The sequence below is a fragment of the Polistes canadensis genome, unplaced genomic scaffold (assembly GCF_001313835.1).
Source record: "Polistes canadensis isolate GaletaPanama2010 unplaced genomic scaffold, ASM131383v1 scaffold_63, whole genome shotgun sequence".
Classification (NCBI taxonomy): domain Eukaryota; kingdom Metazoa; phylum Arthropoda; class Insecta; order Hymenoptera; family Vespidae; genus Polistes; species Polistes canadensis.
Genome location: NW_014569610.1, coordinates 740,232 through 760,148, shown reverse-complemented (window position 1 = coordinate 760,148; position 19,917 = coordinate 740,232). Strand labels below are relative to the sequence as shown.

At 32.0% G+C, this 19,917-nt stretch overlaps 1 protein-coding gene across 4 annotated transcripts in view; it reads right to left on the bottom strand.

The window, feature by feature from the left end:
• Positions 1 to 19,917, bottom strand: part of LOC106786038 (neprilysin-like) — a 42,239-nt gene continuing 22,322 nt past the window's right edge. For 3 of the 4 annotated variants that reach the window (XM_014747025.1, XM_014747026.1, XM_014747027.1), the window contains 15 exons: positions 18,029 to 18,243; positions 14,495 to 14,590; positions 8,993 to 9,124; positions 8,689 to 8,787; positions 8,223 to 8,404; positions 5,845 to 6,031; positions 5,531 to 5,707; positions 5,324 to 5,424; positions 4,689 to 4,744; positions 4,268 to 4,554; positions 3,995 to 4,153; positions 3,854 to 3,930; positions 3,625 to 3,700; positions 3,305 to 3,353; positions 1 to 3,198 (listed from right to left, as the gene is read on the bottom strand). In XM_014747025.1, the coding sequence (XP_014602511.1) occupies positions 3,191 to 3,198; positions 3,305 to 3,353; positions 3,625 to 3,700; positions 3,854 to 3,930; positions 3,995 to 4,153; positions 4,268 to 4,554; positions 4,689 to 4,744; positions 5,324 to 5,424; positions 5,531 to 5,707; positions 5,845 to 6,031; positions 8,223 to 8,404; positions 8,689 to 8,787; positions 8,993 to 9,124; positions 14,495 to 14,590; positions 18,029 to 18,243 (1,901 nt within the window). In that variant the 3' untranslated portion in view covers positions 1 to 3,190. Of the gene's footprint in view, positions 3,199 to 3,304; positions 3,701 to 3,853; positions 3,931 to 3,994; positions 4,154 to 4,267; positions 4,555 to 4,688; positions 4,745 to 5,323; positions 5,425 to 5,530; positions 5,708 to 5,844; positions 6,032 to 8,222; positions 8,405 to 8,688; positions 8,788 to 8,992; positions 9,125 to 14,494; positions 14,591 to 18,028; positions 18,244 to 19,917 lie in introns of all 4 variants that reach the window. The other variant, XM_014747028.1, reaches the window with a different exon arrangement.

Here is a 19,917-nt window from a genome sequence, read left to right as displayed (position 1 = left end):
TAATATATAAATCATATTTATTTGCATTATGAGTTATCAGCCATTTATCTTTACAACGGTGTTTCAGTAATGCGAAAACATGCTTTCGATTTGAATATTAGGGTTTGAAGTGGGCCGAATCCCGTGCACGAAAACTAATTCTACTAACTTACGATTAAAGACGATCGAAATACTAATGTGTCTCCTATGTATATATATTTATATACTTTATTTCTTTTCAATAAATTTTATTTACTTTTTCTTTTTTTTGTTGAAATTCATTCCTGAATTCGTCGCACGACTATCGGACCGTCGTATTTGTTTAAGGAATGCTTAAGAATATCACAGATCGCGATTCTTGCGTCAAAGCGCCAAAAAGTCGCAAAGACACGGTTATTTGAAGATAATAATACACGCTTTGCTTCTTCTTCATGTCTATGATAATTTTAATACATGGCAGAAAAAGTATTGAAGGAATATTTTGCTCATTCTCGAAAGACTCTCATGTTCTCTTACCGACCAGAATCTAAACAAATCTCTTCATTGTGTTAGCAATCGTAGAATTCAACGTTTCCCAAACTGACTGGAAACAAAAATATTCTTAAAAAATATTCATTAATCAATATATAATCTTTTCAGTCGTATATCACGAAAAATGAATTTATCGGATGAGAAGTACTGAAGCTTTTTTTTTAAATTTGAGTAACGTAAAAACATGTATAGAAATTAAAATCAAATTTCAGATTTCCTTATTTTAAAGTTAAGTTCGGAAAACGTTGGCATAATCTAACGAGTCAAGAACAAGATTTTGTGAAAAAAGCAAGAGCAATTTTACAAGAGCGATGATTCAAATCAATTGATTATTCATGAACGTAGAGGTACACTATCTTTCATAGAATCGATTAAGTATTTTAACAATATGGCGTGTAATATCTTATTATTGAATTCTATTCTTTGCTTTGATAAAGTGCACAATTTTTATTTATTTTGATTTATCTATGCACCCACAAAGTATTCAAGAAATATTGCTGTTACGAAATTTAATCTTGCAGTTTTTCTTAGCATATAGTTATGTATGTATATGAAGTACGATAGTATAATTTTATGTATATTTTGAAATACGCAGGTTTAAGAAAAATTTTAATTGTTCTATGAATTATATATTGCTAGATACGTATAAATAAGCAAGTATAAAATATAATAGATAGAAAATGAATGATACGTGTATTATAATGGAAAATACTTTCGATCATCTGTAATAGAGATTCTCTTTGAAAAAATCTTGTTTGTTACTTTCCAAAGATTCAAACAGTTTTAGGCATTCCAAACTCATAGATTATAGTTGAATGAATACTTAAACATTAAATAATTTTCATCTTCTTTCAAATTTCACAATTATTTAATGATTATTTAAGATTGTGCACCTCTAGGTTTATTATTATGATACATTATAATACGTGCATAATGTTATTTTAGCAACAATAAACATACAAACCAAGAACTGGATATTTTATAATAACACTTTACACAGTAATTATTATTTACAATTGATCGTGGACTAATGAAAACGAAGACAATCGGTGCTGAAAAAGAACTAAATTATTTGTTATCTTATAATATATATCATGCCTGACAGATCTAGTTTCTTCAATCTATGATTAAATATGAAATAATTATATCCAAGGATAACTTGTTGACGGTTTTAATGATTTACGATCACTTTCGCAACCGCTCAAGAATTAATTTATAGCAATTGCTTTATTTTTGCGCAACCAAAGATGCTTGGCTTTTAATGTGTCAGTGTTTTTCAAACTATCTATATACATAAGTATAAAATAAACTTTTAGTTAAGTATATTGTTAATGAATATAAACTTTTTAGACTCTAAAAACAATCAAAGATTACTAGATTTGTTATGTTTCAAAAACATAATATTTGAAGTAAACTTTCTCTTGTATATAATTTGTATATATATATTGGATATATTTATGTAAAATATACTTCTTACATAGCATAGTTATAAGAGACAAAGTTTGAAAAACATTGTTTTACGCAACTATTTTCTCAATTATACAAATATAGCTTAGAATATGCTCTAATAGAATTTGTCGATGGCCAAGTAGAAACATCATTCTTACGTGCCTACAAAACTGCAATCTGAACGAACAAAATTAGCTTCTAATTTTCTCATCTTTTCTTGCGCGTTAACAATACACACACACACGCACGCATGCACACACACACACACTGTCCTTTTTGTACATATATATTTCTATTTTTCTTCTCTTTCTCTTTTTATTTCATATCTCTTTCATCATCAAATAATTTGATTGCTTTCACTATTAGGCTATAATTACATAGGTGTTTAATACGTTGCGTTTTACACGTCACTTTTTTTCCACTGAAGTGGGATCTTGACCGAATGAATGTTTAATGTGTTTTTCACACCCTGTATTCAATATAGTTGTAACTTTAAATATTTTTCTTTATAAATTTCTCGCCAAAATATACAAGCTGTTGAAAAAGTTGCTTTTAAGAATCAATATTGGTTCATTAATAGAATTGGGACATTTTGTTTTTCCTTTAGTTAGAGTATCATTCAAAAAATATAGGCCTATGATTTTGCTGTGTTATCAAATCGATATTAAACATTGAGTTATATTCAACATTACCAGATTGAGAAAAAGAGAAAGAATTGGATACTACTGGGGAAAAGTAGTAGCAATAAGTAGTTATTAAAATTATGTTAGATTAAAAACGTGACGACTTATCATAAAGCCCCATAAAGTTCCATGATACAAGTAACGTAGCATAGAGTGGCAGTGAAGGATAATGTGACGTCTTGTTATCCCTAGCGATGGATTTCTCACGGTAACGCTGATCACATCGCAAGCACATTCTTTTTTTTCCAAGTATATGTGATAAATGGCATTTCGTAAAAGTGTCAAAGAAAGATTTTATTAAATAGTTCGGTGGAAAAAATGTGACGTGTAACATGCATTGTATCAAACGCTCGTGTATGCGATCGTAGCCTCATAACTTAAAATCCTAAAGCGCCGTAAATGGAGAGATAACATCGATGGCATTTTAAACACCCTTAATACGACACAACGTAACGCCATTTGTAATTTACTAAACAAGCATATCAATTCTCATTGTCTCGATCGTTTCACGATCTTAAGAATTTCGTCGATGATGTCTCCTAATGGAATTATTGCGCTGAAATAATTAGGAATATATATATATATATATATATATATATATATAAGTCGTTTTAAATAGTTAACAATGAATCATGTAATATTAAAGTAGAAACGATACTCACCCGAATCGATGGATTTCGACGCAGGAACATTTCGACGATTCTCAAGAGTCTATAAAAAAAAAAATACAAACTACTTTGCCGAAAAAGCTTCTTCCTTCAAAAGCTTTTGTTTTCTTTTTTTCTTTTTTTCTTGCGTTTCTTTTCCTTTTTTTATTTTTTTATATTTTTATTTTTATTTATTTGTGTTATACCAAATCTCTTGAAAAAAGGCGTGCTTCGTTGAGCCGAGTCCATACCGCTGACGTAATCTCATAATTATCATGGCGTCCATAATTATCATTACCTTTGCCCGATTGTCACCAAGTGGTGCACTTACTCACCGGATTCATTTTAGCTCCGATCGGACAGCGAAATGCTTCCGCAAACGCATATGAATTCATCATTATACCGTTGACCCTGAAAGTAATTATTTAATAAATGCAAGTTATAGGATTTAGCATTGAGAAGAGCTACACTAATTGAAAGTTTGATTTGTACTACTCGTATAACATGATTTGAACTTTGAATGTTCATATCTTTTCAAATAAAAATAAGCAAAATATAGAATACCTTTCGGGTTGAGGAGTATGATAATCAAGTTCAACGGAGAGGATATAGGCCTCGGCAGTCATGTTAGAACAATAAGTCTGTAAAAATATGATTAATTAAAGGTTGAAGCCTTGAATTTGTAATTAGTATGAGTGAACAAACCTGGGCGGCGCTTATGAAAAAAAGTTGGCTTGGTCGAAGACCTTCCAAACCAGGAAGACTTCGATCTTTTCCGTTGGTTAAAGTATGCCAAGTTTTATGAGAAATTTGCAAGGCCCCAATATCGGCAACATTCTCATTCCTCGTTACATTCCAATCAAACTAAAAAGCAAGAAGAAAAAGGAGGATAATTGTATATACATATTTCTTTAGCGAATGTAAAGTTTGATCTTGTATTTTTATCTTCAGATAAAGAAAAATGTATAAAATCGATACCTGAACAGCAACATCGTTTCCATAAAACTGAACTTTACGCCAAAAACTTCTGGCATAAAGCTTAGCGACGCATTCGATCCTAGCCTCGAGTCGTTTCCAAGATTCCGTAGTGATCCATAGCCATTGATCGACGTTTAGATCAGGATCGAGAGGCAAGCGACGACGATGGAGATCGAAGGCATGAAGTATTTCATGGGCGATTACCGATCCAAGTGTAGCATGAGCAGCATAAGCTGGTCCACCGTCCCAAGACCATGCCCAGGAAGTCATCATGGCCAAAGGAATTCCTAGGATAAACAAAATAATATTGAAATTTTATAATCAATCATTTTCTATAATACAATCTCTCTTCTAACACATATTCCGAATTCATTCAAATAATAATGATATTTCGTAAAAGATTATTTATTAAGAAACGTACCGATCGTATTCGTCGATGATTCGTAATAAGCATTCACTGTGTAAGGATGACGACATCTGTGAAAATTGGATATTAATGTTTCATTTCTTTTTTCATTTGGGCATGACTTTCATTTATATTTCAATGTATAGAATGTAAGAAGAAAAGAAGTCGTTCTGGCCAAATTACTAAAGAAATAACAATTTTTTAAAACAGAAATCGACATTTTAAGTGCAATAAAAATTGTGAAAAATATCAATATAAATCCAACGGTAAGTTACGGTATAATTTTTCATTCATATTCCATTGAGTTAAGGCACCTTAAAGATTAACAATGTTTGCCAAAAATACACAGCACAGTATTAGCTACTAATATGTTACTGTAACTATAACTGCAACTGCAATTGCAACTATAACTGTAACCGTAAATGAGATTGTACCTGTGCCATGTGGCCATAACTGTGACTGGTGCCGTGTATTTTGACAAACATTTTTAATCTTTAGGACGCTTTAGCTCGATGAAATATTGATCAAAAGTTATACTCTAGGTGCTCGTGGATTTTTTATTGATATTTCATACATTTTTATTGCGCTTTAAACATTGATTTTCAAAATCATAATATTAATGAATTATTAATAAATAAAAATAGTCTTACTTTGCGGTGACGTTTCTTCGTAAAACCTTGTCATCTACGGTACGAATTTGTTTGAACCTATGAAGTACCATAGAGAAAAAGTTGTCAGGATCGATCAGAACCTAAAATACAAAAAAATAAAATAAAAAAAGAAACGAACAAAAATGTAATTAAATGTCATTGGAAGTTGAATGAAAAATAATATTTGAAAAATAATGTTATCCTTACCTCAGCCATATCACGAGCCAATAATGTATCGTTATGAAAACCAGGCCACACGTGAAATCTTCCTTGCAATGTTCTAAGCTTAAGCAATGCTTGCGTTCTCGTTTCTTCATCGAGCCAAGGCTTTACTAAAATTCGTTCTGCGACAGTTTCCTTAACTCTTTCGAATAATCCACTAACCTATCAAATCCATAAAACGAATTTACTAGAATTTATATAAAAAATCGCTCTCCTGTTATCTTCACTCTCCCCTTTTACTCCCGTCAAATAGAAAAAAGAGAATAAAAATATAATAGAAATCTAATGATTGATCTTACTCTATTCGCTAAAGTCTCCAAATATTGTAAACTGTATTGCTGAACGTATAGAGCTCCAACAATCTCTCCAAAAATGTTCTTTGTTAACTTGTAACAGGAATTGTCCCAATCCTTACTAGCAGTCACGTTGACGATATCGTGCAAGGTATCAGCAGCGTAAAGCAGCAACAATCCATTATGTATAATCCTTTAAAATCAAAATAACACACAATTCGAAGAGGGAAACAAGATAGATTGTACATCAGCATAGATATGCAGCATATTTATGAAAGGAGTATAGGTTGTTGTAGCAGCGAGATCATGATCAATAATTCGGAAAGAGAGTGAATCTTGTGCATTTATAATGTTCATTAGGCATTAAAGACGTGTAACATTGTCAGTGACGATATTTCATCGAAAGGGGATAATAACTTGGACGTCGCAGTAGTGCACAGCTGGGCAGGAAAGCGCGAATGAATTAGTACCATCGATTTTTCCCTTTACTGCGGCATAATTCTTGCGAACGCATACGACGTGTTTGGAGGAGAGATTTAGTTACGTGATACAAGTTTGATCTCAAGAGACCTACCTATGTGCCTCAAACAGATCGCAAAAAATTCACATTTTATTTAATTAATATATTCATAATATAGAACTTTTAATCAATTTTATTTTTCGAGTAGCATTTTTTTAGATTTATTTCAATATATATTTAACATTAATATTTCATTAATATTAATTAATTTTTTTACAAGACTTATCGAAAGTTCAACCCGTAATCCCTAAAGTTTCTACGTGTATGTTATTTTTCTTATTATATATTAATTGTAAATTAATTTATCTCGGACATAAGAAGAAAGATTAATTGATTAGTTATTTCATTACAAATGACACATTGCAATATTACTAGTTGAAATTATACTTGCAGTAATTATATGGAAAATAATGTTTCTTTAACTATATAAATATGTATGTATTTTAGAGAACGTAGAGAGAGAGAGAGAGAGAGAGAGAGAGAGAGAGAAAATGAGCTTGATTATGACAGTTTGTAACACTGTTAACCTTGTTAGCACATCCACACTTTGTGGAATGCACACTCGAGTGATTATCGTGCTAGCAGTTACATTTGGCTCGCGTTTCAAAATGTCGAAACTACGTGTATACTATGTATGTACGTCTCTTCTGGCCATCGAAATGATCCTCAACTGCCAAAGGACAACACTATTGTTTCCAGCCAAACGTATTCGCTAATATTCCATACATCTTCGTGTCGATAGATGAAAAGAAGAATATAAGTCAAATTTCTATCCTTAATAATATAATCATTTAAAAAATAGAAATGTGAATAATATTGTAATTTTCGCGATTATTTATTCATAGTTAAACGAATAAGTATCGATAATTTATTTGATTCGATTTCTTTGAAATTCGATGCATTTTCTTTGGCAAATTTTTCTTCAGATTTTACGTGCTTTCTTTATCACTCGATGCGAGTTTCAAAGATATTCAAGATTCCGATGAAAAGAAAAAGGCATTGGCACGCGTCGATGATTATTTTCGCTTCGGTTCGTTTTCGGCCAAAGCTTTTGATAACTCCAGTTATTTCGCGAAAAAGAACGAAATCTCTAGAAGAATTTTTATCCAGCGCTTTGATCGAGAGAACGTAATCTGCTTTTCGAGACATAATCGTGAAAGACGTTTTCTTACTCCTTTTTTTATTTCTTTAAAAGATGTTCCTTTTACCCACTTTTTGGCCATAAATCTTTAATGTTTCCGAAAGTTTGCTACGAACATAATTCGACGAAATGAAACTTTTTAAAGCTTTCTTTCAATGTTTTCTTCTTTTTCAACAAAATTCATCTTTAAACAATACATAATAGTATATATAGGCAGCGAAGCCTGTAATTATTTTCTTTTCAAATTTTCACGACACAATTTATTTCAATGGTTATTGAAAGGAAGAAAAATTTGCAATCAATTATCCTTAGTCCCTTTTTCTTTCGCCCACGATTTTTCTACTCTTATATCAATGATGTGTATTCAATAACGAACGACACCTCTCACTCTCGTCATTCGATTTGTTTCATTAACGGGGCTAACGAAGGAAAGAATATTGTGCCATTAAATTAGTTCTAATAAATGCAATAATTCTTTACTTTAATCAATATTGTATAATGAATTTCCCTTAGCATTTTTTAATCGCATTGTTAAAGCAAGCGTACCTTTAGATTGCAAAAGAAATCGATTAAACAATCGAGTTACTGCGGAATTGTTATACAAGACGGCCTGTTTAACATTTCTATTGTTGTCGAAATTATTAATAATTAAAATAAATAATTGTTTAACATAGTTTGATTTGCCCATTATTCCCATTATATTCTATATATGTATATACTCACCGTCTCGAAAATCTGTTGAGTAATTTTCCAAGGCTACGAAAGTAACGGGGAGCGGTAACGTAAACGTAGATCATTTGATCGTCGGTATTAAATCGTCGATCACGATCTAGCGTTTTGTTGCGATTAAATAAATCGGCAGTGGCAGCGCCTAACGTGGCATTCAACAGCGTCCCCCACCTTATCTAACCGAGGATCGGCAAATCATATCAAATTTATTATTTTTATTCCTAGATTATATCATTTCTCTTAAAAATGAAATTATTAAAAAGTCGTATTTAATAAGTTTAAAATGGATCCTGTCAAAAGGAAATTAAAATATAATGAATCTTATCAAACAAAATAATATAGAAATGGATCGTATCAAAATATATTATTCTTATTCCAATACGTAGAAGTAAATTGAATTGAAGAAAAAAAAATAAATTAAAATTATCTCTATTTAGAGCATATCAATCTCTATACTCACATAACCAAAACTTTCCTGAAGATAAGTCATGTTGAAAGGAACGTAAACTCTTTGATCGACGTCCACCCAATTGTACAGGTCCTTGTGCTTCGGATAAATCTGGATTGAAATTGACAAAATGTCAAGTGAATAACGAGAAGATTTATATGTAATCTGCAATCAATATTTTTTTCAAAATTCTTATACTCAAAAACATAGTTTAGGATTATTAAACTTTTAAATTGACATATATTGGTCTCTGATAAAAAATAAATAAAATTATAGAATGCGAAATAACTAGGAAATGAATAATGTTAGCACGAACCTTACTGAGTGACAAACAAAATTGCAACAATAAATCCGTCTCGGAGGAACGTTCTTTTGGACTCATCGTCTTCGGCAGCATTCCTTCGACGATCTTTTGAAGTCTGCGCGATCTTCGTTCCTCTCTCTTATTCTGTAAAGTTAAAATGATGACATTCTTAGAAGATCACATGGGAATAAAGAAATAAAAAGAGGGAGATGAGACTACCGACGAAGAAAATCTTGAAAATCTGGAAAATCTTGAAAATCTCTCGTTCGGAAATTCAGTAGAACTCATGCCCGATAGTTTACTTTCAGAGTATGTTAAAGATCGATAAATTTCTTCAGTACACGACATATATATAAATATACATATTCATAGATACAGCGAGTAAGAAGATACTTATTTCGTAAAGGTAGAATATATACATAGATACAGTAAATGCATCCTATCGCATATTGATGTGACGTTACATTGAGAAAGATTAGAAACATTATAATTGATTAAAATTTCTGCTTTGAGGATTTATTTTTGTAATCGTTCATTCGATCAGTCGATAGTTCGATCAACCTCAAATATATTTCTTTTTTATGTTTTCATCGCCTATCGAATCTTCTGTATCTACCCCTTCGTTTCTTTCTTTAGGTAAATAAAGCAAATCGTTGGGATTGCTTTCTTTCTCTCTCTCTCTCTCTCTCTCTCTCTCTCTCTCCCCCCCTCCCTGTCCATTCTGAAGTGCTATCGAGGTTCGAATGGTATGGTAACTAAAGCAATATCCGCTAGTTCGTGGTTTATTCGAGACGAGGAGTAGGACAAAAATAAAGAAGATAAAGATAGAGAGAGTTACGAAGTGAATTTGTCGTCGACGAACGAATATTGAGAGAAGTAAGTGAAAAAAGGAAAATAAAAAGAGAATTAAATGGGAAAAGAAATCATTTCTAAATCGTTCCTTAGGACTATCAAAATCGTTTGCAAAACTGCTATCGTTACTTTGAAAAAATCCATTACTATGAATAATAACGAAGCTACGCGCGCGCAAATATATATCAAATAAATGAAAAATATAAATCAATGAAATCTTTTGTATAGTTAGTATGGAAATTGTTCTTATTTGTGTATGCAAATGAATTATCTACTTTAGATCTATGATAAATAAAACTAAAGTTCTTTCTTGGACAAACGATGTAATTTTGTAAAGATATTTCACGTTTTTTAATTGATTTTAATTTTGCCATTTTATAAGATAAAAATAAAACAAAAAATTGGTTCGAACGTCGAAGAATGGGGAACGTGGAAGAAGTAAATGTGATCGTAAAATACTTTTTACGATTAAGTCGCGCGTATTTCGGGCAGAAAGGTGTTATTTCAACGACGAATAAAATGCTTCCCTCGACGGTACTACTAGAACCACCGAGAGGAATAATACTGACCCTCGGAGGAAAAAGTAGAAAAATGAGACATAAAGAGAAAGGATTTCAACGTCATCCGTAGAATCAATTCGATGGATATTTCGTATATTTTGTAAGAAATCAAAAATACACTTATAGAGCAATCTGCAACTATTCATAAAAGTTATTTTGAGAACCTTTTCAAGCCCTCCTAGACAAATATTAAATCTAAAATACAATCTAATTTCGAAAGAAGAAGTATACTCTTTTCTCGTATAAAATCTGCAAAAAAATAAATGAAAATAAATATAATAAAAAGTATTTAAATAGATAAAAAAAAAAAAAAAAAAAAAAGAAAAGAAGGGAAGAAGATACTACTTTAAAAATAAAGTCCCTTTATCGACTTTGCTTTTTGATATACGAGTGTGTACCATGAGTACATATACTATATGAAGGAGGAAAAGAAAGATGAAAAAGGATGGTAAAAGAAATAGGTAGAGAACATCGATTCGATTTCAGTTATAGTCCTTTAGGCGATACGAAACGTATTTCGAGGCTTAGCCAAGATCCTCCCGAGCATGCAAATGAGTTAAGCGAAGGAATCAATTCGATTTGTCCTTAATGCTCTACTACATTTTCTCTTTCTCTCTCTCTCTCTCTCTCTCTATCTATCTATTTATCTATCTATCTATCTATCTATCTATCTCTTTTTCTCTAATCTATCTCCTTGTCGACGCTTCCTCTCGTACCACCTTTTGATGTCGGTTAATTAAACTCTTTGGATAAAATAAGTTCTTCCAATCTCCCATTAGATTTATATACGGTGTACTAAAATGTTGCTTCCAGACAAATTTGTGATATAATGCTTTTTTCGTCACCGAGTTTGTGGTTAATTAACGTCAGTAAGAAACGATCTTGACGAATCGCTAGCCTTGTGCTATCGTTTTCGTTCGAAATTAATTACTTTGAAAAACGGGAAAGAAAAAGAGAGATCATTATAGAATACAGTAATAAATAATTATCTAGAATTATAGTATTTTTTTGTTTTCTTAATTTTGTAGAATATAAAATAGAATAACAAATTTTAAATATGTAGATAACGTCATACTTATATTGACTTAAAAGAATCAAATTTTGCAAGCATTTTAAATGGAAGCTTCGTATCCGGGTAATAAATAATAATCAGTAAAATATATATAGATAAAAATATTCAATACATTCAACGCGATTTATATTAAGACTAACATACACTCATATATCATTTATATATATATTTTATTACATTTGAGAGTTGAGAAATGATTTAAAGCAGGTTAGCATATCTACCAATTGGAAGCTCGATAAATTGACAAAGCAAACACTGAACTTAAATTGTGCCAGCGTCGGTATGTTCCCAAGCTGACCTAGAAAATATCAAGCAATTAACGAACTAATTAACTAACTAACCGTACTATAAATAAAAAAGCAGCGTGATACACATAACGATAGTTCAAACTATAGGAGTAGAAACCTGCTGAGCTTTTCTCGAACCGTATTACGTGACGATGTTCCTATCGTATTGTTTGATTTTCTTTTAACATAAGTGTTTTCAACAGTTTGCTATTCAATTTATTTCAAGAGCGCTACTTCTTCAAAAGTTTAAATAGTTGAGGGGTTTTACTCTAGTAGTGTACTCAGTGTTAAAAAGTTTATAAATAACACATCTGATTAATTATAGAAAAGTTATTCAAAGTTACTATTGAAAATAAACGGGTCATTTATAAAAATGTCTTGATTTCGTGTCTATCTCGAAAATTGCTGTCTTTTTTATTATAAATATTGTCAAGAATATAAAGTATGTGAAAGATAAGAAAGTAAATGGATTTTGTATTATAAAGATGGCTGTGCATGCATAAACAATGTTACGTCTACTTTTAAACATAAAACGAATGAGGAGAAAAATGGGAAAAAGGAAAAAAAAATAGGATCTTCGTAAGAAAGAAGAAGAAAAAGCACGTAAAGATAAAAGCATCGGCCTGCGCGATGCTGAACTTGTGATTTCATAGGATAAAATGAAAGATAGAGAGAGAGAGAAAGAGAGTGACGACAACTTATTGCATGCTTTATTTTCGTTTGCTGATGAAAAATATCTCGCGACGCGAAAACGTATTTTAAATAATTCTTTTATATTTTTTGTTCATTCTCTACTTGTTGGGTAGAAGTATGTTAAATTTCAATCTAAAGGTTCAAAAATACAGACAAGCATTGAATAGATACTTAAAATCATTGTAATGTCTATCGATGAGAAATGGTAGGTAGAAAAAGGATGGGGGTGTAGGTTAGAAGAAGGGCATAAAATCAAATCTCGACGGATCTCATTTTGTAAAAGCGAAGACGAAAGAAGAGAAATGCGAAAGAAATAAAATTGAAGAGAGGGGTGGAGGGAAAAAAGGAAGATGGATAAAAGAGGGCTGGTAGGAAGGTAAAAGGAATAGGAAGAGAAAAGTGGAACTTGGAGAAATGGCTGCCGTTTGCGTAGTGGTCTTTACGATCGCTTAATGCAGATAGAGAGTTGGTTACGGAACTTGTAGACGCAAAGCCGAGTGCTCCAAGTTGCTTTTGACGTCAAACAAATGCAATAAACATCTTCGAGCCCAAAACAAAAAAAAAACGAACAATAGAAAGAAAAGATAGGCATCGCTTAGGCGTACATTTCTAATGGCGTTTTTTTTTTTTAATAATTTATGGCAGCTTTATTTAAAAAAAACTTCTTTACTTTATTTTACTCCATAAATCATATAGAATTAATTTTTGTATATCCTTTAAAAAATTCATAACGCGGTCTTGCCATTCATTTTTTTTTCCTTTTTTTTTTCTTTTTTAAAGGGAAAGTAAAATTAAATTTTGGGAAATGTGTCCAAATATTTGAGTGACGCGCGTTATACATTTTAGTATACGTTCTAGTTCGAAACACGAACGTAAGCGTCGTCAATGAATGTTCTCGCGTTCCTTTTAAAAGCCGTATGCGTATTTCACTCAGGAAAAATATGTCAAGGGTCATATAAAACGCATATAGACGAGTCGATTCGTTACTTGTCTCTTTCTTCGATTTCTTTATAGTATATACACGGAAATATATATACGTCGGCGGGGTTACTTTGCGAAATGACTAGCCACCAAACCCATAGATATATAACCCATAGTTTTGATAATGGACGGTTCACTTAGAAAAAAGGAGTCGAGATGATAAGATAAGATAAAAATCGTAGAATTTTCTTGATAATTATTCTGCTAGTTCTCGTTGTTTTTGTGGATTTTGTTGGGAAATCGATGTTCGAAAGATTAGACCGAATATCTTGGTTCCATTTTGATCGGACTAACAAGGACAGAGATGTCATATGGGTCAAGAGCTCACTCGCAAAGTATTCGTTCCGTTCGTAGGACAATTTCGAGTCGTATGCAAATTTCCAACGGGGAAATGAAAAAGTGTAGGTAACTCCGAGAGAATAGTGCGTCGAAGCGGCTTACCGTAACCATCCCGAAGCGAAAACTCTAATTGCCTAGGACGTCGCCCGTTCTTCGTCCAAGTGTCGAAAATGTCGATTCGAAAACACCACCGACGTTGTCGACGCGCACGCAAACAGAAAAACGAGACCAAACAAAAACAGAATTCTAAATGTTTCGACTCGCTAAAATCTTCCACAGAGAGAATTAAATTACTCGCCCGTTGTTTTTCATTTTCATTTCATTTACATTTTTAGCCAAATTATTATTAGATCCTTTATTATTTTATTTTACAGAGAAAGAGATACATCATTTATATAATTTAGTCAATTTTATTTTCATTTAAATTTAACGATTAATAATATTAGTCTTCCTAGTGAAGTTACTCGAACCCGTGTAAAATGGCATAATATTTATACAAATTATTAATATTTGAAAGACCTTTGATATCATATTTTATTAAAAATCTAAGCTATTTAAGCTTAACTTTGCGAGTATTTACATACTCGTATGCAAATAATGAAATGAAAAAATTTTAGAGAAATGTAAATTACATACAAAAATATACTTTTCATAAATTATTTCTCAACAACTTTGTACAAACATTCAATATAAATACTAGCCTGCATTTATACGAAACAAATTTTCTTACCTTTATCATCATGTACGCTTGACTTTCTTCGTGAACCGATCTTTTTCTTCTTCTCTCATACATCGACACAGTCTTAAGCCATTTTGGTATATCTTCCTGTAAAAATGATGAAATAATAATAAGAAAAAGTATTTCAAAAGTAAATTTCTTTATTTAAAAACAAAAAATAATATAACGAGTTATTAAAAAGACACACACACACAAATATTAGAATACAGAAAAGAGGTATTTATAAAAGTTTGAATCGGATGCAAAGAGTGGTATACTTTTTCGTCACTTTTGTTAATCACATAAATATTGAACCAATTAAAAAGTAAGTTAAAAACACGCGTGGCAAATTTCGTATCGAGTTATATAAATATGAAGAGATCATATGTGTATAAGTGTGTGTTTACGTGAGAGATAGGAAAGTTCATACAGCAAAGCTTTCACACCATAAATAAGCTCGCTTACGTGGGTACTTAAAATGGCGAGGATTTCGCATTGCACAGACTCGGCCACCGTAGCAAACATCCTCGTCGACATTTAATTAAATGATAAAAAATGTTTATCTGTAGAAGAAATATTAGAGAGAGCAAAAAAATTAAATCCGAACGAGGCAGTTAGATTTTTCTCCTTTTCTAACATTTTCTCACCTTTTTCCGGACTCTAATTATTATGTCCCTCTCTTTTTTTTTCTCTCTCTAGAAACATATTCGAAACAAAAAATAATCAAACAATTTCAATTGATTGCGATTGCTATGTATATTTGCATATGCATATAAAGTACAAATCCACTATAACATTATATAATAAATTTCCACGTTTGTTAAATATAGTTATTCATCCTTTCTCTCTCTCTCTCTCTCTCTCTCTCTCTCTCTCTCTCTCTCTCTCTCTCTCTCTCTCTCTTTCTGGAATTATTTAATTCTGACGTTTGTAAAATCAATTTCGAGATTAAATCTATTTGATTGTTAAACTAATTTCCAAAATTTAATTAATTTTATACTAAAATGTAGCTTGTGCATGATTTTGCCAACATTCTCTCAATGAAAGCACATTTAATATTTTCTTCTTATCTATTTTTAACTTTATATTTCCAATTTGTTTTCTAATTTTCACGCTAAGATTTTGTTGAAATCCTACATATTAAAGACATAATTGGAGAAAATTTCTTGGAAAAGAAACGGGCAAACAAAATGGAAGACGGCACAGGGTCAACTAGTAAAGCATAAAATGAAAAATTAGAAAGATACTTCGACGGTGTCGCCGACAGCTTTTGGATATCCGCCAGTCTACTGAAACTACTCTTTTTTAAAAGAGAGAAAGAGAGAAAATTTGATTCTTGGCTCGATCTTCTGTCTCCTACAATTTTATAGCTGTATGTACCGGGTGGTTCCTATAAATTTTAACAAATTGTCTTAGTATTTTAGTTTTTGCTAATTTTACCTAACAATAAATAGGAGCTTTTTTATCTAATTCCCTTAGTAATATACAAAAATTGGATGATAAGCACGTATCGCGTATTATGAAAATGTTCAACCCTTTAACGATAACATAAATTACATTTTTGTTGTTTTGTTTTTCTTTTAATTTATTTTATATAAATTTTCCATTTGATGGATATTCGTGAAATCAAATGCAAAGGTATCGATATCATTTATGCATACGTGACGAGACAGTCACGCATCGTGGCACCGGATTTGAATCCGAGCTGATGCGAGCTTCTTGCCAACCAATGCGACGACGATATTGAATTCGTGGCTCGGACATTATTGAACATATGGTTCCTGCCGAGATTGAAATGCATACGCGCAGTGGTAGCAATGCTAGTGTACGAATGCTCTGATATCGATATCACTATGCGATGACCATTATTACATAGTATATACCGAGTATTAAACCTTCAATTCATTTATATTAGCTCAACTTATGTATATATATATATATATATATATATATATATTATATAATTAATTTAAGCAATATAAATAAATAAATCCAAATAAATTGAAGCGAAATAAATAATAAACTAATAAACGTGTGGTATTATAGAATAAATGAAGGAAATTTTGTAATAAAGCTAATTGAATCGTTTCAATTCCACGTTCGTCTATCCTTCTTTGATACGTCTTACGCCATCTCGCTTTTCGTCACTGGCTAACTGCTGTTTTAAAGTGGCACTTTAACGAGCTTAGCTATTGAAGAGGTTCTCTCTCTCCTATGCTTGCTTCAAGCTCGTATCACAATTACAGGAACACCCTGAAGAGACAAAGGACTCGAGCGTGTCGAGTATGAGTTATGCTGTCTTCCCTTCGTCTCGCACACCCACACAAACGTCTTGCTTTATGCTCTCGGCAAGGTGTAAGTCCCTTTAACAGCCGCCTTACGAGTGTCTCTACGTGTCTGTCACGTGCAAACAGCAATGCAAAGAACGCGCAGAACCTCGCACGTTTAGGCATTCCAGTCGTACGTGCATATATATCAGAGAGATAAAGATAGTAGATGGATTAGATCGCTTATTATAGCATATTATCATTTCATTACTTAACGAATAAAAAAAAGTCTTTTTTTTTTATATTTTCAATTACATAATAATCATTAATTCAACTTTTATTATAATAAAGACATTTTGTCCATTAATTTGATCCACAACTTACAATCTATTTAACCTAATAACAATTGTACTTAATTTAATATCTATTTTACTCGCTTATAATAAAATAGAATAAAGAATGTTATTATTGCAGACATAAACGCGTTTATCAATCAAGCATCATTATAAATTTATCATTTGACTCCTTGGAACGAAGGGGATTTAATAAAAAAAGAATATACCGTAGGTTCGTAAGATATTTAATGCAGGAAAATGTTGAAGGTCAAGGTGAAATAGTTATAGTAAAGAGTATCGTTTGGTACAAATGATTCCGAAACTGTGCACACGAATGTTACGAGCAAACGTCATCGTTATTCCCTTCTCGAAACGTAAACTGGGCAAACGACTCTACTCGAAAATTTTCTCGTGTAATTATCTGACCGTCGTATAACCACTATTAACCTTCTTCCCTTTTAAAGGGCTCGTTTATCTACTTAAAGATCCAACCCTGGCACCAGGTGCTTTAATCGTTAACAAAACCACGATGTGCCTCTTAACAACCAGCTGGCATGCGATCACAATTATTTACTTTGATGAATTATCATTTTAATTGGATGAAAAGTTACTTTTAAAATGCAGTAGGACCTTCATTAATCAGCGTAATCGGGGAACAAACGGCAACAACAATTATTTAACGTTAACGCGTGGCCAGGAATAATTGTCAGTGTTTATAAATGGGATAATAAAGTGACGAATCATATATTGCATTATCGACAAAAAAAAAACAAACTTTAAATAAAGTACTAAAACGTTGAAGTACTTTTCAAAGTATTATTTCGCAAAAATTGCTCGTTTATCGTATTATATAGACCCTTTTGTAATGCGATATCGATTTATTGGAACTACTTGTATCAAGTATTAATGATAGCTAATAGACTGTGCAGAGCGACGTAACTCACCAGATTTTCCATAAAGATGGCATCTTCTTGATACTTGGTGGGGAGATCCAGAAAAACGGAGGATCTAGAATGATCGTAAAGATCGACGTCTACGTACAAATCAAAGAGGGGTGCACCGTTCACTCGAAGAAGAGCCGAGACCAATGGAGTTATATCAACTGGAACGACACTCTTCGGTGGTAAATAACCACCGAGTTCTCGAAGAAGATCGTAAACTGAAAAAAGAGACAAAACTTTGTATAATAATAGTAATAATAATTAGAACAAATTCGCGGAATATTTGGTAATACATCGGTATGACGAAAAACGATAGCAGCAGGTGTGCTGAATATTTCCGAATATCGTTGAAAAAAAGAAAAGAAATTATAGAAAATTCATCGATCTGTTCTGCTTTCTCTCTCTCTCTCTCTCTCTCTCTCTCTCTCTCTCTCTTTAAGCTCGTTCACGGTTGAACAAATTTTTTCTAATGTAGAAAAAGAACCACGTGGCTTCGAGTGATTTCAATCTCGCGAAAGAATCGCGTTGGCTTCTACCTTTCCCTAAAATAGATGTTCTTCGTAACATCGACATCATCGTGTTCGTGTTTGTATTCCTCTGATATATACAGGATTCCCCAAAAGTCACTTTTCCGAGAAAAAGGAAAATGAAACGAAAAATCCATATTTGTTTATAATAGAACTCTTTTTTACTAGAATTAACATTTTTTCTTCCGCAAAAAGAGAGATCTCGTAGGAAACTGAGATCGCAAATTGCACTTGAAGAAACTCTTGGAATTTTCGAAGGAGCAGCTTACAGCACCGTAAGGGCATACGTAACCCTTATACGTGCTTCGCATAACTTCCCTTACATACATATATATGTACCTACATGTATTTAGCTAACTTGCGAACCTTACTTACAAAATGGGTAAGAAGATCTTAAGTAATTTTTTAAATGAATTATTCTCTTTTTCGAGAGAAAGAACAGTTGACAAATTTTTAACAAGGAAATAACTTCTTTATCCCGTATGAATATTTATGAACATTTGTGTTCGCATGCATGAATCATCTATGTGAAAAATATCGTGCTCGAAAACTACGATATATGTATTATTTACGAAATGTATGCTTTTTTGAGTGTATATAATACTGTATGCAGAAAGTATAAATGTATTGAAGCGAGTGTTGGTTTTTACCACAAGTTCGATAGATTAGTTGAAAGTTCTCCAACGATCGATAATCTCTTCTCTCTAATCGTTCGAGTCTATTTCGAAGTTTTAACGAAGCTAGAGAAGTAGCGCTGACTTTACATTAAAACACCTTTGCTGTAATTAATATGCGGTAAGCCAAGTTCGATACTTATTCTACAGTATACTCTACGTAGATGGATGCTTTTTGTATCATGCATGTTTCAAACATAAATATATAAAACGATTCATTTTTATATATTATCGTGATACTTTTTAAGTAAATACATGTATATACATATATCAGTTGTTAGTGACTCGCAAAGAGAGAAATTCAAATGTAAGAGAGTAAATTGGTAAACGTTACCGTCGAGTACACATATATGTACGTACACACAAATGAATTTCTCAAAATATAGTACAACAATCTCTGTATTTGCCAAGAGTACGATTCAAGATACCTCGTAAAGACACATTCACTGGAAACTTAGTTAATCATAACTTGGACGACAGACGGTGAAACGAGAAAATAATAACGAGCATTACGAGTGAGAGACTACGTACGCGCGTATGAGAGAGAAAGAGGATTGTTATGGTGAAATATATAGCAAGGAAACAACGGTTTGTTAGACAAATCAAGAATTCAAACTGTTTCGTGATTCTGCAGTAATAAATGTCAACGCTAAACCGATATAATGGTATCTAAGTACATATGAACTTACAC